The following is a 22,456-nucleotide window of genomic DNA, read 5'->3' on the forward strand; positions in this document are numbered from 1 at the left end:
ACAGTTACTAATAAATAAATCCAGTTAAAAAAAAATATAACAGTAATTGAAAACACTAATAACAGTTCAGACTTGAAGGTTTAAACTTTGATTTAGTTTTATTTAAAAATCTGCAGTCACCCTCCACGCCAGTTGGTGGCGATAATGTGCGTTGTTCGATTTTTGTTTTACAAGAAGAAGAAGAAGAAGAAGAAAATGAATCTGTAACCCGGAAGTTAAACTTCACAACAAAAAAAATTGCCGGGAAATCTGCTCCGTGAAACGAACTGAAGCAGCGGATGGACTTTTTATTTTAGTAAATTGTGTGTTTGTCTTCAGACTTGTATAGAACCGCAGTGTCTCACCACGTGTGTCTAACATGGACGAATATGACGAACTGTTCGAGGTCCAGGATGATTTCGAGGATCAGTTCGCAGACGAGCTGGAGGTTCTGGCTCAGATGGAGGGTGAGTCCCCCAACAGACTTAAACTTAAACTTACTTCTGTAAAAAAAAAACACGTCATTATTTCTCATTAACTCGTTTTAGCTTCTTCTTGCACATCCTCAGCAGTTAACAACACATAAATAAGTGAGCAGCTGTACATCTTAGTTATGAAACATGACTTTATTTGTGTAGCTCCACCACACACCAATCATATCAAGTCACATTCATACTTGTCATACAGGTTTGTCGTGTATTCTGGGTACATTTTATTACTGTTTTCTACTAAATCTTTAAAAAGCATTAACACACTCATAAATATCAGTCCCCTGGTGATTTTGAGTGTGTTTTATGAGCCAGATTTTTTACATCAAGATCTCTGCATTATCACAAATTCACTATAATGCTGAAAAACACAAAATCTCACAATGTTAAAGAAAGTGAGAAAGTTTCAATAACATCTTTTCAGTAGTTTTTGCATAATCCTGCTAAAAGACAAACAGCAATGCAAACATAACCTCCATGACAGAAGTAATGAACGTGTATGGTGGGAAAATGCTGGTTAAAATGTCCCTGATCCTAAGTTAATGCATCCAAATTCCTTATACATATTAATACAGCACATTTTCACACGCTGGAAAAGCTGGAAACTGCAAATGTTTGTTTGAAGAATTACTTAAATTTTGAATTAGTTCTCAAGCTTATTAGATTTGTTGTTAGTGTTTCATCAGCTGATCATTTCCAGCAGTAATAATCATTATACAAATGTGTCTGTGAATGGCCCAGACAAATCTCCCAAGGCGGACGGACATCAGACTCGGGCTAAAGGAGACGACATTTCAGACATAGAGCACCTGCTGGATGAGCAGCCCACCAGTGAGTTCACTCTTGCTGTGTGACCTTGGTTTTCTTTGTTTTTGTCATTAGTTTGTACTTTATATCTGATTTTGTCCTTTTAGCTCCAAAGGCGAAACGGCAGAAGCAGGATCAGGGTGTGGCCAAGCGGCTTTTCAGCAAATCACAAGCTCGAGACAACAGAGGCCCATCGCAGAATGCTGACGTCACACCTCCATCCTCTCCAGAGCAGTATGAACCATCTCACACCTTCAGGTAGGAGGGAGGGAGGATGAAGATCGGGAATTCAAATAGCTGTTAGCTGTCAAATAGAGTTTTGGTTGTTAAAAGCAATTTAAAAACACAACTTTGCCGATTGGAATCTTCTAAACTATGTCTGTTTTCTAGGTCTACTCCTGCTGTGTTGGACATCAGTGGCTTTGATACAATCCCAGAGACGCCCAGCCGACCTCCTACAGCGGTGCCAGCATCGCTGTGTGTGCTGAAGCGACCTCCGTTAGAGGGAGAGTACGTCAGTGTGACGGACTCGTCAGGGAGTCGGGTCTACCTGCGACAGAAAGAAGAATTAGGGACAAAGGTTAAACTCCTCAGCAATCACACAAACGCATTCACACACAAACCCCTCATAGTACCTTGTTTTAAAACACTGATTAACTCTTACAAACCTCTGGTGTCCAGTATATACTGATTTCTCACCTGTGTGCTTCTCCAGGTAGTGGATACCAGAGTGGCACCAAACTCCCATGGTGCACTGGGGCTGCTGGTGGTGCCAATAAGTGTGCTGAGAGAGGAAGAAGCTGAGAGGGTGAGTAATGCGGTGGCTGTTGAATGTGTATTAACTGTGAAGTAGTTTGCACTGCGACACACAGTTGATTCTCATTGGTCACAGTGGCGAAAGGTGAATAATACAATATTTTCAATTAAAGACCTGAGTTTATCCGCTGCCAAATAAAGCACATTTTTCAATTGTTTAAGTCATATTATACAAAACAATGAAGACACCAAGCTTATCTTGTCATAAGTAAATGATTTAGAATTTTACAGTAATAATTGAAAAAGAAAATGTATTAATCTATTTTTAATAAATATGAAAAAGAGGTTTTAATCTAATGTCTGTGTCTTCTTTTTGAGACCAAAACAAACTGTATACAATAATTAATTTGCTTTATCCAGTCATCGACCTGTTCAATGTAATTCTATAATTTTGATAAAAAAAAAATTCACTTCTATATTTTTTCATATATTCCCCTTTCTCCTCTGTTTTTAATCCCACAGCGCCATCAGCAGGTTGTGTTGGAATCTCAGCGCCTCACAGATCTGCTGGCCAGGTAACCCCCCTTCCTTTATCTCTCTTATACACACATGCAAACATCGTGAATATGAATACATGCTCTTTTTGCTGTTTATGTTCAATTACAGCAGTGTGAACGATGGGCTTGTTGAGTCTGAAAGCAGAGGAGATGAGGAGAATGATGATGCTGAAGATCCTGATGACACAGAAGGTCGAAGATCGCGTCTCTGGGTGGACAGATTTTCTCCCCGACACTACACAGAGCTTCTCAGTGATGATGTAAGTCGTGTTTCTGTACAGCAGAGCATGTCTGTGTTTGTAAGATAAAACGAAAAGCGCTCTTTTACGTATAAATCTAAGTCTTTTCCTGGACACTGCTTGAACACCAGATGTGTGCGATTGCTTTTCGTTGCAGTTTACCAACCGCTGTCTGCTCAAGTGGCTGAAACTTTGGGACACTGTTGTGTTTGGAAGAGAGAGGAAGTCCCGCCCTGTCCGCCCTGACAGACAGGCTGCCCACCAACACTCGTTCAAACCCAACCAAGGCAACCAGAATCCAAATCGCTTCAAGACCAAGATAGAGATGACTGAGGAGATACTGGAGGCGGAACTGGATCAGTACAAACGACCCAAATACAAGGTGGAACATCTGCACAATCGTGTCAGTAGAATGACCTTTAATTGATATAAAAGAACTCATTTCTCTTTGTCCCTCTCTAGGTAACATTGTTGTCTGGGCCTCCAGGTTTGGGGAAGACCACCCTGGCTCATGTTATCGCCAAACACGCTGGATACAATGTCGTGGAAATCAATGCCAGGTTAGAAAACTAAATCCACACTTCACCTCATGATGCAAGTAAATGAACGAGAATCAGTTACAGAGGAATCCTCCCGTAGTGACTCCAGTGGCACGGTTCATGTTTTTACAGTGATGACCGCAGTGCGGAGATTTTCCAGAAACGCATCGACACAGCGACGCAGATGAAGTCCGTGCTGGGAGTCAACGAGAGACCAAACTGTCTCATTATTGATGAGATTGATGGAGCGCCGTCGGTACGTTCAGGGCACCAGCAAACTAATGTGATAATAATAATAATGTGGTTCAAATCTGCATAATATCTTGATATATTCTTGTGTTTAATCTGTGGTGCTCAACAGGCTGCCATCAGCATTCTGTTAGCAACGCTGAACAGGAAAGACGGACATGGCGGCGAGAGCGGAACAGAGACTGGGAAGAAGAAAAAGAAGAAGGAGTCCATCCTGCTTCGACCAATCATCTGCATCTGTAACGACCTGTAAGAGAGACTGTGGCGTTCAACAGCAGCATAAAAAAAATCCAATACACGCGTGACTTATTACATTACTTCCAGCTTTTTTCTGATGTCCTCTGTTTCCTGTTAGTTATGTTCCAGCGCTCAGGCCTCTCAGGCTGCAGGCCTTCCTCCTGGCTTTCCCTCAGACTCAGTCTTCCCGCCTCGCACAGAGACTGGCAGAGGTCAGCACACACGCACACACAGGAAGAGACAAAGCCACACGAACGCTGCATTTTGGTGTATGATGCCTGTTTTGCCCTTCTTTGCAGATTTCTCTCCATCAGGGGATGAGGACGGACACAGGCACTCTGATGTCACTGTGTGAGAAGACAGACAATGACATCAGGTCTTGCATCAACACACTGCAGGTGGGTGGCAGCACAGCGCAGGAGGGGCCTAGATGTAGGTGAGGATCTGTCTAATGGTAACTGATTTAAATGTGTGCACTGTGTCTGAGCAGTTCCTCCACGGTCGTGGCCACAAGCAGCTCGACACCAAGACGATCCAGTGTGTCTCTGTGGGACAGAAGGATCAGAACAAAGGCTTGTTCCATCTGTGGCAGGAGATCTTCCAGTTACCACGAACAAAACGGTACCATTATTTTTCCTCTTGTCTCAGTGTGTGAGTTTGTCATGAAATCATAAACGTTTTGCTGTATCTGCTGGATGCAGATACCTTTTTTAAAATGTATTAACAACCATATTCACTGTGGGCAAAGATGTTAAATGAGGCAAAGAGGGACCTATGAGTAAGTTTGCATTTACTTTGGACTTCAATAGTGAAATTAGAAACAGAATTTGTCAATCTTTAAAAAGCATTGATTTAATTTTCACTGATTATAAAAAGGTATTTAATATTTCATATATTTTTTTTTTTCTTGGCATTTCATGTAAAATGCTTTTTACAAAAGTTATTTTGTAATTTAAAAAAAATGAAAGTCCTCTTTTGCAGACCCCTGATCTTATGTAAAATATGTGGACCTTAAATAATTGTTTATTTTATAAGTCCACCTTTCCATTCATCCCTCAAGTTACTATTTTTCTGCCTATTCACTTCATGTTATATTTGATTATATTAGATAATATTTGATATTAGGATTTACTGTTTAAAACATCTGGAATGTGCCAATGATACAAATATCAATCCCTTGGTAAATACAGTAATTCTAAGCTTTTATGATCCCTGCTGGTTTTCATTTATAGCTTTTATTCTTTGGTCCGTGGGACTGTTAAACAGATGGTAGATTGTAATTTGTGGTTTGTGTTTTTTTATTTTGAATTAATTTATTTTAGAAAGCAGTTTTTTTTCTTCTTTGTCCCTCAGTAAGTAGATGTTGATCATTTGTCCTGATTTGTCCTCTAAGGAAACGCATTGGGGAGGGGTTTGACGGGACACCAGGCCCAGGAGTGGGAGCTCAGAGGTTTCAGCACATTCTACACTTGTCTTCATCCAGTGGAGAGTATGAGAAGGTTTCTCAGGTAATGAAGACATTTTTTTATCTGAAATCCTAGTCTTCAGAAAAGCACCGAAAACACTGGCCCACACTTTACTCACATCTGTCCTTTCTCTCAGGGTCTGTATGATAATTATCTCTCCATGCGTGCGAGGGACCCCAACATGCACAGTGTGTGCGAGGCTCTGGATTGGCTCTCGTTCTCAGACCGGTTAAACCAACAGATTCTGCACAACCAGAACTTCTCCCTGATGAGATACCTGCCCTTCCTGTCCGTCACGTTCCACTTCCTGTTCGCCCACACGCACGTGCCCCGCATCAGTTATCCCCACAGCCAGTACGAGGTACGGTTACTGATCAACTACACACTCCATTGTGGAGCTGTGTGACAAATAACATAAGGAACCAAACGAAAAACCAAGACACAACACGTACATTACATCCTTTAAGCAGGTACGTCATCACTGAGTCCTTGTTGTGTCCTCTACAGGCCACCACCCGTCTCCTCGGCAGTAGGAACGCCTTGTCCTCCATGTTGGCTGATATCCCACCATCCATTAGAACAAGGATCAGCCACCTCACTCTGACTCTTGACATTCTCACGCTGCTCCTCAACATCATCAGTCCAAAACTACGGCCTGTAAGTAAAAACAACAACAGAATGCATATGTGTCTGTATGTATATATAGTGAGTGGAAATCCTCCCTGAGTCTAATAACCACATGTGGACCTGAGAGAAAACACATTATGATATATAATTTCATTGCGAATAAGACAAAGCCATATTTACGTAGACTCTAAACCATGTTAGTTTATTTTTCTATGGCACTGGATTTGTCAGCTACAGTAAACTTGTCAGTGACTCTGGCTGATCTCACGTCCTGTTTATTCATCCAGGTGAATCCTCAGCTGTTCAGCAGCAGAGAGAAGGAGCAGATGCGCGAGCTGATCAACACAATGTTGGCCTACAACCTCTCCTACAGGCAGGACCGTACGCCAGAGGGCCAGTACACATACGTGCTGGAGCCGTGAGTACTAACACGCGCGCACACACACACACACACACTCACCTGTATCCCGCTGTGTGTTGCATGTGGACACATGTGGAGCAGATGTGTTTCAGGGATGTTGAAGGTCATATCTCTTGTCCGCACTGTGGGTCTCTGCATGTAGGCTTAGAAAATAATCCCCTTAGCACATAGTGTTTGCGTGTGTGATGGTGTGGGAGCCAGGTGGCAAACTGCAAACACTCACCAGTTGGGTGGATGCAGGTGGATGGACAAACGGGTCAAAGGATGGCGAGGATGAAATAGCTGTTGAAAAAAGCTGGACAACATCAACAAAACAGAGGAATACTGAATCAAAAGACAGAACTGGAAAGAGCGAGCACTAGTGGAAACATTTCGTCTCAAACTTAACCTGGGAAACCTGTTTATTTGGACCCTTTTTTTTTGTAATGACGCCTGAGGACAGCGGAGACTCTGGTGAATGGGATAAGTAGTCAGTCACCTCAGCCATGCCGTCACAGGTCGTGGAGCAGCCGAATGTCCGGGGTGGTTCCTTCCTGCAGGCTCGCTGTGACAACGTGCTGGTCACCAACGACTGGGGCCTGCCTCTGTTGTTAGCTCTGCTGCTGCTTCTCCTGATCTACACCTTCCTGTACCTGCCGTCGCTCGCTCACCACAACAACACCCTCTGAGGCCTCATGGGTAAAGACTTTTGGAACATCCCAGACAGTGGATACGCCCAGTCCCAGAGGGAGGATTTAATTAGATGCTCTTGTTGATTGGTTGGACTCCACCAAACCAAAATCACAGGTGCCTCGAACCACGGTTTAGACCAATGGACCAAAATGTTGTCCAACCAGGAGATGGTCATAGTCCGGATCAAACTGAACCAGGGTTGGGTTTGTTTGTGGTGTAAAACCCTTTTTTCTTTAGTTCACCGCATTCTGCAGATGACGACTTCTTGTGTTTACATCTCTAACAGCTAAACAGATAAATGTCTTTGTCAGAGGTTAAACTACTGAATATTTGCTGCACAGTGTGAAGTGTATAAAGCGATAAGTAAAAAGATAAGGCTGTGTGATATGACTAAAGTTTCATATCCCAATGTAATGATGCATATCTACATAAATATCCACATTTTATGTAAATCAATGATATTTTAAACAAACTAACCACGTGCAGAGGCCTATTTCTTATAATGTAATCAACACACTATATATAAAATAGATATTAATAACTCTAATAAATATAAATAGAAATATTTTTTTCAACTATATTGCAAACTAAACTGTTAATATGATCAGAAATAGAAATACCAAACATACTGTAAAACTGACAGAACCCCCCCGTTCTGTGTCACCTCCACTCCTCCACGCTTGTTTGTGTTGCCCTCATGAAAATGCACCCGTCTGCCTCTGAGCCGTGTAGACAAAGCTTTGTTCACATGATGTGAAAATATGTATATGTAAAGAGTGTGAATGCGTCAGAGTGGAATAAACGATGGAGCCTAATATATATATGTAGTCATATCACACAGCCATGTTCCAGGGGAGTTTTAGCCAAGTAGCTCTTTCACTTTGCAAAGTGTAACGGCATCAATAGTTTATAGTGATGCAATAAATAGCTTTTATCTGGTTTTATCGTGTGTGTGTGTGTGTGTGTGTGTGTGTGTGTGTGTGTGTGTGTGTGTGTGTGTGTGTGTGTGTGTGTGTGTGTGTGTGTGTGTGTGTGTGTGTGTGTGTGTGTGTGTGTGTGTGTGTGTGTGTGTGTGTGTTAGATGGAGATCAGTGTTAAGAGGATTAAGGTTTTAGATGCTGCAGATTCGGGGTTTTATTATAAAAAAACATCAACCATGGCACAAAAGCGTTTTATTATTCTAACAGGGTTCACCTCTGTGTCAGCTGCGTCACGATTAAAGTGTTAATATGTCAACTATGTGTGACGCTTGTTTGTGTAGAGCTATTTATTTAGTGTGTGTGTGTGTGTTTGCAGGCGTGTTGAGGAGGTAGTGAGGTTTCCGGGCCTGCCACCACATCGCCAGCTGACTTATCAGGCCAAACAAACCATCAGCCGAGAGATGGAGCAAGAACGGATGAGGAGAGCTGAGCAACTGATGCTGCAGCGAAACCCTGCAGCGGTGAGACGCCAAATACACGACACGCTTTTGCCAAGAGATTTCGGTTTTGTTGTATCTGCAGCACAGCCTGTAGACAATCAGGCCACCGTGTGTGTTAATAATCTAATGTGTTTATAATCCACTGTGACTGTCTGCTGCAGAAAAAGGAAGAAAAAAAGAGCGCTGGTCCGACATCAACCAGTAACCATCAGCAGAGGCTGGAGACCATTGTCAAACAGACCACAGTGGAGATCAGGGTGAGTCTAAGCACTCACACACTTGCATACAGAGTCCAACTGGTTTCCCCTTCGACCCCGTTCAGACCTGGTGTTAACATCTGTAGCTCGAAGTACAGATGTAACAACACCCAATCACTCAGTTCACATTCGGAGGTTGTCTGGGATACATGTGACCACATTCCTTTAGTCTAAGAAAAGTGTGAAATTCAATAATCAGATTTTTAGGCCTTGAATAAATATGTTAAAATATTTCGTACTGAGCCTTAAATATGGTCTTATTATTATGAACTGACGAACTTAGAGCTGTCCACTTGGGATTGGATCTCTCAGGACAGACGTTAATACCAGGTCTGAACTGCACCATAGAGGTTTCAGGACCAGGTCAGGACCCAGCTCCGTGGCCATGAAAAATGAAAAACCTGTAGGTGGAGCCAGAGAGGAGCTGCCGGCAGCTGTCTGCCCTGAACATCAGATTCGAACATCGTTAGAATGAGCTGTAGTGTTTTAATAGCTCAGTGATGAAGAGACGGAGCCTCTAGGGGGCAGAAATGAGGATAATGAGAAGTCACTGGGTTACGGTCCCCAATGATGAAACTGGGAAAATAGGCTAATGAGAGAGCGAGCGTGAGTTTGCTCGTTGTTATTGACCTTTTTATTGAGGACAGTGTTGAACTTCCCGTTGAAAGTCTTCATCCTCCTCTTCACTCTGTTTGTGTCCCGCAGCCGGAGCTGGATTTCTTCGGTCGCACCGTCGCCCCCAAACCTCAGAGAGCTCAGCTGTCCTCAGACACAGGTACTGTGAGAGCGCTCTCTGTGACATTAGTGAAGCTTTGTTGAACCAAACCCTCTGAGAGCACGGGGCTGTTTGGGGGGGAAAATGCCTCGGGCAGCATGAGGTCCAAACATACTGGAGGTGAGGAACGATGTGTGTTATGTAACATTTCTAAGTCAGAGCTTCTGAGGCCGAGTGCAGGCAGGAGATCTGGACTGTCAGCAGCGCTGCCACCATAATAATGGTCGTATCATATTTCTATTATCAACAAAAAGGATCATTGTAGCTCCATAAACCTGACGAGAGCACAGAGGCTCAACAGTCCCCTGATGAAACTGTAATGAAATTCACTCGATCTGGATTTTTATCTGGATCTGCACCAAATTACACACATTCATAGATACAAGTCCCCTTAACATCCCTTTTTTTCATCAAGATCCATAAGAAATCAACAAAAATACAGAAAAACAATGTTATAGAAAGTATAAAATAGATTCCTGGATCTGCCCTTGTGTCTGGATTTGCACCAAAATTGTAGGGATTCTTCCATCGCCCCTTTGTCCCATACTTCAGCTTAGTTTTGTGGAAATCTGTGCAGTTGTTTTTGTGTAATCTTGCTTATAAACAGACCAACACATGGAAAGAGGTGGTAACATAACCTCTTAGGTGGAGACCGTAGTTTGGCCAGTAGCTCTTTGTCTTTGGAAACAAACAAATGTAGAATTTGCATGTACAATAGATGTAAATAAACTGAATTGTGTAATTTTCCTTTTCTCTTTCTGCATGACATCTGGTGTAAATATTTTTGAAGCAGATTTTCCACTTTAGCTGCAGTTTTGAAATGCAACCTTGCTGTTCATTAACATTAAGTTTAAGAGTCTGAGTCAAAGTGAGGATTACAGACTTTACCAGGGATTCAAGCTGCTCTGTGGTGACGCAGGCCTGGATTCAGCAATTAAACGGTGACCCATTAAAATCACTGACCTTCCGGAAAAAATGATGCATCCGAGTAATTGATCAGCAGGGTAACGAGGATAGAAAGTCGCAGCAGAGCTGCGGCTGTTTTTAGGTCAGAGCAGCTGAGTCCTGTTGGCTCTAAAGCTGTGTCCTGATTCCCCTGCTGAATACCTGGACGTCAGTGTGAGAGTGAGTGGAGATGATCTACTTCTCTCGGTAGTTGCTCTGAGATGAGGCATCAGTGAAGAAAAGGTTTGAGGACCATTGAAGACATGAGCCTTTAACACAGATCCCACAGACTGTCGTGGTGAGATAGGGTGTTAGCCTTGGCAGAGGTGTGCGCTCTCAGACTGCCCTTCTAGTTATGAGCTTGTTACCTCATTTGTTAGTTAGTTGTATCTGTAGATTAAAGACTTATTACTTCGACCGAGGCAGTTGTGTTTTTATCAGTGTCTGTTTGTCAGTCAGTCTGCTTTTTATTTTTCAGCAAGATTCTGGATAATGTTTTAAAGGAATTTGCATCAAACTTGGTGGAGTGATGGAGGATGGGCGATGGAAGAACTCTGATCAAAGGATTGGATTCAAGAAATGTTTTTCAATCACTTTTCTTAACATTGTGAGATCTGGTATTTCTCCAGAAATAGTGTATGGATCAGATCTTGATGAAGAAATGATGTCGAGCTCTATGGGTTGAACAATTCGGTGCCGATCGTCAGACTACTTCCTGTATTCTACTGTGTAGGATTGTTTGGCCTTGGTGGAGCTTTGTGCTCCAGTGAGTCTCATTCAAGTTAAACTTGTTATCAGTCACTTTCTGGTCTGTTAACTATTAGATTACGTGACTGATGTCACAAGAAAAAGGTCGTGTGAGAGGAGCCTGAGGAATCTTCTCTCTACCTTTGATGAACCCTGTTGTATATTATTTATTTGTTGATTGCTCTTTTCCTCTTGTTCTAGGGGAGAAATGTCCGGTTCTTGCGATGGGAGCCGCGGTGGGAAACAGTGACGTGTGGTTCCGGTTCAACGAGGGCATGTCCAACGCTGTCAGGCGAAATATTTACATCAGAGAACTACTGTAACGCACTGGCATTACACACACACACACACACACACTTTTTTATTTTACCTTTGTTGTATGTACGTTTTTGAATGAATCCAAAATCCATCTGTTAATTCAAAACAGTCTTTATTTTTGATTGACAGTGTAAAGAGCCAATAAAAACGTGGTGTTGAACATTTCTCAGCAGTCCGTCAAAACAAACCTCCATAGAGCTACTCAGTGCTGTGCACACACACGCGCAGGCACGCACGCACACACACAGTATTCTAAACATAAATTAACAGCATTCAGGAGTCTCCAAATAAATAAACAAGATAATAGCAATAATGTGTGTGTGTGCGTATGTGTGTGTATTTGTGTGTGTGTGTGTGTGTATGTGTGCGAGTAAGTGAGTGTGAGAGTGAGTTAGTGCAGCATGACTGTGTGGGAGTGCGTGATTCTTAAGTTTATATGCATCCGTGATTTTGTGTGTTGGCGTGTGTGACCATTAGAGGATCACACACTTGCCCTTCTCCACCCAGGGGTTGGCTCTCATCAGCTCAGGGTTTAGGAACGGATCTTCACAGACACAACCCTCGATCCACTTCACCAGCCTGCACAACAAACACACACAGCGTCAGCACCAATCGGATACTCCGCACTTACAGAGCGTGTGTGTGTGTGTGTGTGTGTGTGTGTGTTGAGGGGGTCCAGTACTCACTCGGTAACAGTGATGGAGGATTTCTCTCTGTTGATCGCCAGCTGATACTGAAGGCTTTCCACTTCTCTCCTCATCTGTGGGACGTCAAACTCCTCCATGATGATATTACTACACACACACACACACACACACACACACACTTACTTTAGTACAGGTACACCAAGGCTGCAACTGTCTGTAATTTTCATTATCAACCTTTTTGTCTATAAAAATCTATATTTTCCAAGGTTACGTCTTCTATCATCTTGTTTTGGTTCAACTCACTGTCCCACACTCAAAGATAAAAGGGTTAGGGGAGGGCACCCCCCCTTCATCCCCATCCCCCTTGATAGCATGTAAATTCTGCCATCCCCCCATCCCCCCATGTGTACAGTTGAGCATCCCATGGTAAATTCTGTTCACTAAACAATGGGATCCCCAGTTTATTTCTTAAAGTTGAAACTGACGACCATCGAACAGAACGGGGGGACAGAGCTCTTTGCCTCCCTTATGCATTTGTTAGTTCTATCAGGGGCATGGAATCATCAAGAGCGTGTTTCATGTGTCAAATATTTATACATATGCATTTTGCTGTGTAGTTAACAGCTTTTAGATGAATGCAGTCAGTGGAGGAAAGTATGTAGTGTACTCAAGGGCAGTCTTAGGTACTGGGAGTATACTTAAGTATTTTTCTGCTACTTTATACCATCACATTTCTAATTCAGCATGTTTAAATAATTGAAGGTACTAGTTTAATCGCAACATAAAAGGAATGTGCACACAAATGGATCAGTAACTAATCCAGTATTTTAATACACATTATTCTGAAATGTCAATGCAGGATGTTTTTTTGCAGCAGAGTATTTATACACTGAAAGATGTGGGTACTTTTTCCTTCCAATGGACGTAGTGGGGAGGAAACGGTCAGATTTCAACATATAAGTGGAATTTGAAGGTATTTATACTCAATTACAGGACTTGAGGGAATGATCTTTGTGGTTATAAGTTAAATGTTTAAAAATAACCTTAATGTAACCCGACAAATCTGATGATGCAGTCTCTGTGTCTTATTTCTATTTATTGTAAAAGCTGCCCCACCCTGCCACAGGCCACATTACAGCAGGAAGAGAGAGAGGGAGAGAGAGAGAGAGAGAGAGGGCCCAGAGGAGAGTTGAGTCCTCTCTATTGGAAACTGTTTCTCCCCCCTCCTCCTCCTCCTCTTCCTCTTCCTCCTCTTCATCTCTTTAATGGATCTAAGTAGGTCGGCCTCCCGGTGCCAGTTTCCTCCACCAGCATCCATCCAGCTGTGTGTCTCCCAGCATCCAGATGTTCCATGATAAAACCCGGGGCCTTTGTGGTAGAATGATTCCAAAGTGACATCAGTCTCCATCACTCTGCACTCACTGGTGTCTCCTCGCACATTATATCACAGCGTATTTCTGTCGCTTCCGACACAAACATGCTCGGTTACAGATTCTCACCGCGGGACATTAGAGACGATCAGCCCCGGCCACTGCTGTGTCGTGATGAAATGTGGCTGAATACACCGACAGCGACACTTCCCCCACCCCCCGTACAAACAACCGCTCTTACCGTCAGGCCTACCGGGGGAGGACCGCCGATCGATTCCGTGCGCGGCCGGAGGAAGGAGGGCGTAGACTGGGCTCGAACCGCCGAGGAGAAGCGCTCGGAGAGAGGGTGAATCGCTGGAGTTTCTCCCGGTGGATGAGTCCCAGCTTCAGTTAAGTAGAGGAGGAAGAAGAGGAGGAGGAGGTGGAGGTTGTGTGTGTGTATGTGTGTCGGCGGTGCAGGACACTCCCCTGCGCTCCTCTCTGATAGCGACTGGATGCGGGATGCGCAGGGAGGAGAGACGCAGCTCCGCCGCCTGGTTTGACAGTCAAATGACGGCTGCAGCCCCGGGACGCACCTGCATGGAAATCTGCAGGAAACACGCAAACGAGGACGAGCTCCACACGCTGGGGGTTCGATCCCTCCGGGGATGAGGATTTCTGGGTTAATAGGTTACTACGCAGCAGAGACCCTCCAGAAACATGAGAAGTGTGAGGTTCAGGACACACAAACACAATGAGAGAAACACTTCATATGGTTCATGTGCTTTGTGAATATCTCTTTAAAATCATCAAAACAAGTCAAATCTGATAAACGTGATTTTACTGTTCATTGCTGTTACATCAGCTTTTCGTAGGTGGAAAACTGTTTCACATAGTTTTAATTCAATTTGATATGTATAACGTCAAATCTCCAGTAATCAAGACACTTTGAATATTAATACAAAGCGGAAAACAAAGATACTCAGATCTGACTCTAGGTCTGTTTGTTCCTTTCACAGAGGTTATTGTTTGTACATTGTGCTGTATGTAAATAAAGATTTGACCCGAACATGAATATATACAAAACATATCAAGCATCAAATGAATATGTTGGCTTCAGTAACTGCAGAGTTTTTGGTATATTCATTTTTAACATGTTCTTAATATCTGTTCTCATATATAAATAACATCTAAATTGTATGTTAAGCCCTCTGAGCTGAATTTCTTGTAGGAAAGGTGCTAAATAAATAAAATCCATTATTATATTTGTATAATTAGTTTTTATTGGGTATTTCATTAAACATCACAATTAGTATTTTCTTCATTCAGGTCTGTTGTGCAGCTCGTCAGCAGCCGTCTTCTGGCTGATGAATACATTTGCATGTTTTGTTTGTGGAAACCTGAAAGAGACAAATACAAATTAGAACAATGTTTTGGGATAAGTGGAAAAACAAAGATGATCCACAGTAGCCTCAGATTAAATAAAAAGTTAGAATCAGGAGCTGGAAGCTCTCATATGAGGTGTCAGAAATAATTAGGTTGTCATCACCGGCTGACCCATGAATGTTCAACATATCCACACATCAACTTACCATTAAAATAAACCAGATCAGCAGCAGCACCATCAAGAGTCTTAATTTGCTGTGTGTTGAGTCATGAATGTACCTGTAACAGAGAGCAGCTCAGTTTTAACCCACATCAACTACTAACATCATGTTTATATACATTTAGTGTAGGAGCCTCAGAAAATAGTTAGAATCAGGAGCTGGAGTTCAGCTCTCATAGTAGGTGTCAGAAAATAATTTGATTGGTCATCACCGGCTGTACCATGAATAGTCAACATATCCACACACACTGACTTACCTTTAAAATAAACCCCACCGGCAGCTGTGTCATCAGCAGGACCATCAAGAGTCTGAATTTGCTCTGTGGTGAGTCATGAATGTACCTGTAACAGAACAGCTCAGTTTTAACCCACATCAAGAAAACTACTAACATGTTTATATATATTTACTGTTGGAGCCTCAGAAAAAAGGTAGAATCAGGAGCTGGAGTTCAGCTCTCATAGTAGGTGTCAGAAAAATAATTTGATTGGTCATCACCGGCTATAAAAGTGTTCAAATGCCAACATCTTGTATGAACCCACCATCCGTCATCCAGCTTGTTCGTCTGGTCCAAAACAGGATGTTTGTCCCGTCAGATCTGAAGCCGCCTCATTCTCACCTGGGAAGTGGTTTAAAATGTAAAAATTAATTTAGAGAAAACTGACAATTTATAGGTGAAGACTGATTTACTGAAAACAGAGCCTCAGAATAAATTTCGAATCAGAAGCTGCAGTGCAGCTTTCATAGTAGGTGTCAGAAAAGTTTATTTAAGTTTGTCATCACAGGCTAAAATCATTTAACACAACCAACACACAGACTCACCAGCTCCACAGGCGACGAGGTCCCGTTCAGCTTGAAACTCGACACATCACATTGTCCCTGAAGGATTGAGTTCCCAGAATGCACCATTCATCTCCCTGCTCTCAGCCATTTCTGTAAGTGCAAAGGGAAAAAGGATTATTAGACACGAACATGAAAACAACAAGCACAAAGATCTGCACCTCACACACAGCTATCTGCTTCTTTTTGGAAAATCAAAGATGAACAAAGATTGTAAAGCAGAGGCCATTTTCTTTAACCTTGGCGAGGCTACTGACAATTCATACTTTGTCTCATAAGATGTATAATCAAATATACCATTATAAACATGCACTGGTGTCCCGCAAGGAACTGTTTTTGGACAACTTATGTTAAAACTGCCGTATTCAGACAGACCTGTAACAAGTTCACTGCAGTAGTTAGAGATAGTTTCACTTGATCAGGTTTTGACAGAGTATTTTTTAAAGGTGTCAGAGGTACAATATTGTTATTGAGTTCTGACTCAAGGACCATACAAATATTTCTAGCTCGATTTCTCCTTTTCAATGACTAGACACTGAGATTTTCTTTCTAGCCCAATAGATAACTTCAGTTTTGTCCTCATCCGATTGTAGGAACGTTTGTAGCATCCAGACACTAATTTGTTCAATTAACCAGGGAGTTAGTTGTCTGGTAATACAGCTATATACATATATAAATAAATAGTATGCCATCTGCCGACATTCGCTAAGACATCAAGCTTTTTCCAGTAAAGATTTGTAGAGATTGAATATTAGAGGTTCAAGAATCAACCTTTGCAGAACTCCAGTGGATGTGAGGAACCCTGAAGTTATATTACTAACTGATATGAAGTAATTTATCCTGAAAGTAGGCCTTGCTAATTTACTACAATGCTTTTAAATGTAGACTTTGGATTGGTAAGTGTGAATATATATATCTGGATTTAATCTATAATATGCACGTTCCTCAGACCTAAAAGAGGCTTTGACTAGTGGCAGTATTATAAGTTACTTTATATAACTCTCCCCTCCACCTCTGTATCTTCACACCGTCCACGTGTTGCAACATGGCTGCTGAGCTCCTCCACGTGTCACTAACATGAAACTCACCTGTTCGAGAAGCTTCTCTGGAACAAAGTGGAAACACTGGACTGAAAACTGTTGATTTTCATGTCTTCTTTGTTGAAGAGTTTAAGATTAAACTGCTCAGACTTCATCTTGGCTCCGTTCACATCCACGAGCTGCGAGGAAAAGACCGAAGCAGGGATCACATCCGGTTCAGGTCCAACAGAAAGTCCCTCCCACTTCCGGGCTGTGTCTACTTCGGACTTACTGATTGGTGGAGAGTTTGGTCTGGGACTTCCGGGAAACGTTTAGTCCAACCCCAGTGCTGCGTGAAACACGGAACAACTACATCTCCCATGAGCCTTAGACGCAGAACCACCCTCAAAGCCTCATGGGAGCTGTAGTTTTTTGAATAGAATAGAAATCTTTCTTGTCATTGCAGAGGACACAACAGTGCTCCTACAGTTGTGTGCATTTAAAATGTAAAACAACAACATCAACCACCACACATTCATTCATCAGCAGCCACAAAATGCAAACATAAACAAGATCCAGATCAAATGATTGTGTGTTTATTGTATTTTAATAAATAATAAGATAAATGTGAGGATATTGATACTGCTTTAAAAAAGAGCATCACATGAGGTAGAGGGTTAAGGCACGTTTATTATTGTTTGTTGTTGAGTGTTCTTATGGCCTATGTTTTCAGTGTATAGAAACAAACAGGCAATTATTATTATTGTTATTACATTTATTCATTGTCAACTTGTGTATTTTCTAAATTGTAGTCCATGTAATGTTTTAGCATCGTATTTAAACGGCCAGGTATGTAGTTTTCAAAAACTCTTATTGTCCAAAATCTCCAAACCCGACCTCACAGAAGCTATGTTATGGTGTCATTCATACCAAACAACAACACAAGTTTTATATATCGATATAATAATAATAGTCTTTTATCGGATGAGACACAAAAGAAACACTCACACAACCGGGCTCAAGATTTCATTTACACATTTATTCTGATCACAGCTGTACAGGAATGCATCATCATCACCACAGCAGAAACACAACCTTAAAACCCAACCATGGCACAACAGCCGTCACAACACATCCAGAACTCAACCAGAAATGCACAGGCTCAATCAGATCACCTCGATTCAACGTCTAGAATTACCATTTATCATTATTATAATTATCATTATTATTTTGTATTATTATTCACATAGAACCATCTGTCTCTCAAATATATCTTTGTTTTCAAAGAGCATAAAAATACACGTAGACTCTTCATTGGGATGAACACCGGTGGCCGATCCACTGTCGGGCCTACATGTGGGACCACTGGAAACCGGGGAGCCGAGGAGGAGCAGAGCCGACTTCTAACAGCACACAGAGGGGCTTACATGGGCTCAAACATGGCTTCTCAATGGCTACAGGAGGACTTCAGACAGGGCGACTGAATTCAATGATCATATACTGAGGGACTCACAAGTCAAAACTATAAAGCTACAACACAGACAAACAAGGAGCGAGGGGTTTCGTGAGGAAACTGAGAAAAGGGTTTTAGGAGGGGAAAACTTAGAAAATATATTTAGAATATACGAAAGAAAACTACCAAGGCACAGAAAGATGCAGAGTTAACGGACAGGACACAAAGGGAGATTAAAAAGAAAGAGGACGAGACAGAAGGGGGGCAGATTAGAGGCAGTTTCACTAACCAACACTAGAGGGAGCTCTAAAAGCTCAAATACCCAGATATATTATAAACTCTATGTATGTATGTATACTGGATGTACTATAGAAAGCATTGAAATATAGGATTAATTTTTAAAAACACTGTTCACTGCAGCAGGACAAAGGGATACACCGCATGAGTGTGCTTGTATAAATGTGTGCGTGTCAGTATGGGATGTGTGTGTGTGAGTTTTTGTTATGTGTGTGTGTGTGTCTCAGTCTTTGTAATGTGTGTATGTGTGTGTGTCAGTCTTTGTAATGTCTGTGTCTGTGTGTGTGTGTGTGTCAGTCTTTGTAATGTCTGTGTGTCATTTTTTGTAATGTGTGTGTGTGTGTCAGTCTTTGTAATGTGTGTGTGTATTCATTTCCAAGCAAACCTCCATAGGTGGAGCTAAACACCAACAGAACACCAGCGAGATTACAAAAAATTCAATATGTATGTGTGTGTGTGTGTGTGTGTGTGTGTGTATATGCTTGTGTGTGTGTGTGTACCAAAAATTCCTGGACACACATCTATGTTGTCGCTCTGATCATGAGTACAACTACTGTACGAGTGGGAGGACACTGACATGAGCATCAGCAGGGAAATACACACGCACACACTCTTTAAACGACAACAACAGCAACGATAACGACAACAGCAACAACGGCAACATGAACGGAGACAACACACAGCTCAGGAAGTGCAGCTACCCACAATCCTCCACTCACACAGAAGAGAAACAGAGGCTACGATTCGTCTGGAAAATTGCATCCTGTTGACATCGCAGGAGTGAGACAGACTCAGAAAGCGGCCTGTCTGCTTCCATGTGCTTTTTAAAAATTCTCATCTGTATGCATATTGTCTGTCTGTCTATCTGCCTGTCTGTCAGTTTATGTGCTTATTTTTTTGCAAGCAATATGCTTATCTGCCTGTCTCCCTGTCTGACTGAGTTAGCGTCTCTGTCCTAAGCCAGAGTCTGTAGAGTTTCAAAGGATGAGGAAAAATGATTGTGCTTCTCGGTCCACGCCGCCGTCTGAGCCCAGGGTGGCGGCGGCGGCGGCGGCGGCTGCTCACTGGGCTGCAGAGGTCAGAGGTTGTGTGGGAGCGGCCTCCTCGCACTGGGAGGCGAACTACAGAGCTACTGCACCAGGTTAGGAGGACTCCCTCCACAGTTTGACTGTACAAGGCTACATGAGAAGCGCTCGCACCAGAGGGACACGCTCTCAAACACACACACACGCTCTCGGAGCACCAGCGTCGAGCCGTGGGAGAGCTGCTGTCTTGATGTACCTACACATGGAGGAGGGGGAGAGGGGGAAGGGTTTGTTGGAGATGAGGCGCGGGCAGGGGATCAGTCGAGCATTGCATCCAGTTGGTCCGCCAAGTCGTCGAACATGCTGCCGATGTCGTCCAAGATGGAGACTGACGACTTTTTGCTGGAGTTGGAGCTGCGAGTTGGATGAAAAACAAGGAGGAGTTTAGCCGAAGGGGCAGAAACATTCACAGCAGATTAGACATTTACTGTGAATCAGAATTTGAAATAGTTCTTCTCATGGAAGCCACAGTGTTCCTAAAACCTGCAGTAACTGATTCTAACAGAGACATAAAGTATCATCGTATCTTAATGTTGATGAGCAAACAGCAGTGGTGGAAAGTAACTAAGTACATTTACTTGAGTGCTGAACTTAAGTACCAATCTGAGGTACTTGAAGTTGAGTATTATAACCATTTTATACTATATACACAACTCAAAATTCATCTACTCAGAACCCTATAAAGTAGTGTGATGGAAATTCATCTTGAGATTTAAAATAATGAAATTCTCAGACTGGAGTTGCCTTTGAGTCTTTATAATAGTAAACTCTGCAGAGGTTACACAACAAGCACGGGTGCTCAAAATGGAACTGGCCGCAAGTTCACAAAAGCCAGAACTTATACAAAGAGGCGTTTCATAAAACATAATATGAAAAAAGACATGAAAGACATGAGATCATCTGTGTCTGTCCGTCCGCTGTAGCAGTTGGAAGAAAAACATCACCAAATAAGGGCATACACCCTGTTGATCAAGGTCATAGCAGTGAGACACCGCCAAATAAGGGTTCCATCCTGTCAGGTAGACAGTATCACAGCAGTGAGACACCTGGTCAGGGGGATTTCCAATACCTTAGACACTGGTCAGTGTAATTTTCCACTACAGTAGCTAAACCCTTAACCAGCTACATGAACATGAATGGAGCAGTAATTATAATGCAATAATCTATATTACTGTGAAATGGAACATTCTATACAGAGAAGACTTTATGGTACTTTATATGGTGATGTTAATACTTGAAGTAACATTTTGAATGCATGACTTTTACTTGAGTATTTCTACAATGTGGTAAAACAATGTTTATTTAGGTAACCAATCAGAGTTCTTCTTCCACCATTGACAAACAATTACTGATTTACACATCCAGTATTTACAAAAGCAACATGCTCATTGATGTCGTGTTTCTGGAGTTCATCTCCACGATCTCCTGAGAGAAACATCTGGTTCTTCAGCTGCTCAACGCTCCACCGGTGTGTTGCTAACTGTGTGCGGAGGCTGCTTGGTGCTGAGCAGTTGGTCTTTTAGTGGCTTCTGGAACAGCTGCGTGAATCATCGTGATCCAGAACGGTGAAACTGATTAACAGCTGAACAATGAGCTGAAACTCACTTTGAATAATCCTCTGTAGATTCATCACTGGAACTAGCACCTTAATTTTAAACATTCTTACCCTGAAATCAAAACCCATTCATTGTCAGCGATACATTAAAAGTATTTACATCCAGTAATTATCTCTGCAGAAAGTACTTTTATTGGTAGTGACACAGTCTGGCCTTTTCCCACATTAGTGTTTAGTCTAATGTCAAACAGCTTGACTGCCTCCTGTTCTCTCTCTTTACACCTCGTCACCGCTGCATTAAGTCTCTGTTTATGCAAACTGAACATTTCCTTCTGCTGCTTATCATCAAAATGATTACTGGCACAAACACAGGGGGACTTTTATTGTGAAGCTGCCGCAAGACATTCAATGTAGCTGCTGTTACCACGGTAATCAAATATTTAGACGGATTTAAAACTCTGACTAACTTTAAGGTTGTGCCATGCAATAGGTGAGATATATTCATATATTCCACCCTGTTTGTTAGGGGTGAGGAATTAGGCCCAGAATACCACAGTGCACGTCAGCCTTAGCAACCGTCGCTATGGTAAAGGTGCCAGCCAGAGGCACGAGTGAGAGCTGTGGTAAATTTAAACCAGTTTATTGCTGCAAATGAGGATGAAACACTGCACCACTGACCCAGAAGTCCAAATGTTCCTCCAGCTGTGGAGACAGAAAACTTTGGCAACAGTAAAACGGAGTGAACGCCAGCCGGCCGCACACCCAGTGATTGAACGTTTCTTGGGAGATGTAAAAATAGACGTCTCCACTTCCTCCCACAATCCAGAAATGGAGCCAAATTATTCCTATGAACGTTGCCATCTTCCACCCGTTGGAGCCAGCGTCTGCACGGTAGTGATTGTGGTGTGGAGCGGAGGAATCAAAGCACTGACATACATCCTCGAGTCAATCAGCTGTCACTCGTAGAAACTTACCAGAAACACGGTTGAACAAACATCAGTGTTAGAAGAACCATAAACATCTTTGTGAAAATTCAATTTGATGTGTAATTTGACTTTTTGTTACAGGTCATGATGGGGTTTATGATATATACCGCAGCCAGCCACCA

The 22,456-nt window shown here is 42.4% G+C and overlaps 3 protein-coding genes, 1 long non-coding RNA gene and 4 other non-coding genes across 17 annotated transcripts in view; 1 reads left to right on the forward strand and 7 right to left on the reverse strand.

Annotated features, from left to right (window-relative positions):
* Positions 1 to 202: 202 nt before the first annotated feature.
* On the forward strand, positions 203 to 11,664 carry chtf18 (CTF18, chromosome transmission fidelity factor 18 homolog (S. cerevisiae)). 8 transcript variants are annotated; one of them, XM_034591004.1, is made up of 22 exons: positions 203 to 446; positions 1,209 to 1,298; positions 1,382 to 1,532; positions 1,665 to 1,905; positions 1,990 to 2,082; positions 2,553 to 2,605; positions 2,697 to 2,847; positions 2,984 to 3,208; positions 3,289 to 3,386; positions 3,498 to 3,621; positions 3,727 to 3,863; positions 3,970 to 4,063; positions 4,151 to 4,249; positions 4,342 to 4,472; positions 5,245 to 5,359; positions 5,454 to 5,678; positions 5,825 to 5,974; positions 6,232 to 6,362; positions 8,334 to 8,478; positions 8,613 to 8,714; positions 9,420 to 9,489; positions 11,383 to 11,664. In XM_034591004.1, the coding sequence occupies exons 1-22, from the start codon at positions 359 to 361 to the stop codon at positions 11,502 to 11,504; spliced, it is 2,835 nt and encodes a 944-aa protein (XP_034446895.1). In that variant the 5' UTR covers positions 203 to 358; the 3' UTR covers positions 11,505 to 11,664. The 8 variants fall into 8 exon arrangements, with proteins under 8 accessions (XP_034446895.1, XP_034446904.1, XP_034446911.1 ...); XM_034591013.1 differs by having other exon boundaries at positions 8,619 to 8,714; XM_034591020.1 differs by having other exon boundaries at positions 1,209 to 1,283.
* Positions 6,382 to 14,058, reverse strand: gng13a (guanine nucleotide binding protein (G protein), gamma 13a). 2 transcript variants are annotated; one of them, XR_004614487.1, is made up of 4 exons: positions 13,758 to 14,058; positions 12,186 to 12,293; positions 11,519 to 12,078; positions 6,382 to 6,404 (listed from the first exon to the last, which is right to left on the reverse strand). XR_004614487.1 is itself a non-coding variant. In XM_034591194.1 (3 exons), the coding sequence occupies exons 2-3, from the start codon at positions 12,281 to 12,283 to the stop codon at positions 11,973 to 11,975; spliced, it is 204 nt and encodes a 67-aa protein (XP_034447085.1). In that variant the 5' UTR covers positions 12,284 to 12,293; positions 13,758 to 14,037; the 3' UTR covers positions 11,597 to 11,972. The 2 variants fall into 2 exon arrangements, 1 of the variants encoding a protein (XP_034447085.1); XM_034591194.1 differs by lacking the exon at positions 6,382 to 6,404 and having other exon boundaries at positions 11,597 to 12,078; positions 13,758 to 14,037.
* Positions 14,059 to 14,758: 700 nt separating this feature from the next.
* Positions 14,759 to 17,185, reverse strand: LOC117765007. The gene is made up of 6 exons (XR_004614488.1): positions 17,028 to 17,185; positions 15,922 to 16,032; positions 15,642 to 15,718; positions 15,359 to 15,443; positions 15,088 to 15,160; positions 14,759 to 14,895 (listed from the first exon to the last, which is right to left on the reverse strand). It is a non-coding gene; the product is annotated as an uncharacterized LOC117765007 (long non-coding RNA).
* On the reverse strand, positions 14,963 to 15,049 carry LOC117771997. The gene has a single exon (XR_004615698.1). It is a non-coding gene; the product is annotated as a small nucleolar RNA SNORD60 (small nucleolar RNA).
* LOC117771978 lies at positions 15,232 to 15,318 on the reverse strand. The gene has a single exon (XR_004615691.1). It is a non-coding gene; the product is annotated as a small nucleolar RNA SNORD60 (small nucleolar RNA).
* On the reverse strand, positions 15,515 to 15,602 carry LOC117771984. The gene has a single exon (XR_004615694.1). It is a non-coding gene; the product is annotated as a small nucleolar RNA SNORD60 (small nucleolar RNA).
* On the reverse strand, positions 15,798 to 15,887 carry LOC117771967. The gene has a single exon (XR_004615682.1). It is a non-coding gene; the product is annotated as a small nucleolar RNA SNORD60 (small nucleolar RNA).
* A 785-nt stretch (positions 17,186 to 17,970) lies between the features above and the next one.
* si:dkeyp-9d4.3 (caskin-1) overlaps positions 17,971 to 22,456 on the reverse strand; it is a 31,498-nt gene continuing 27,012 nt past the window's right edge. For both annotated transcript variants that reach the window (XM_034590991.1, XM_034590982.1), the window contains one exon: positions 17,971 to 20,147. In XM_034590991.1, coding sequence (XP_034446882.1) covers positions 20,051 to 20,147 — 97 coding nt within the window. In that variant the 3' untranslated portion in view covers positions 17,971 to 20,050. The remainder of the gene's footprint in view (positions 20,148 to 22,456) is intronic.

This window comes from Hippoglossus hippoglossus, chromosome 1, assembly GCF_009819705.1.
Source record: "Hippoglossus hippoglossus isolate fHipHip1 chromosome 1, fHipHip1.pri, whole genome shotgun sequence".
Classification (NCBI taxonomy): domain Eukaryota; kingdom Metazoa; phylum Chordata; class Actinopteri; order Pleuronectiformes; family Pleuronectidae; genus Hippoglossus; species Hippoglossus hippoglossus.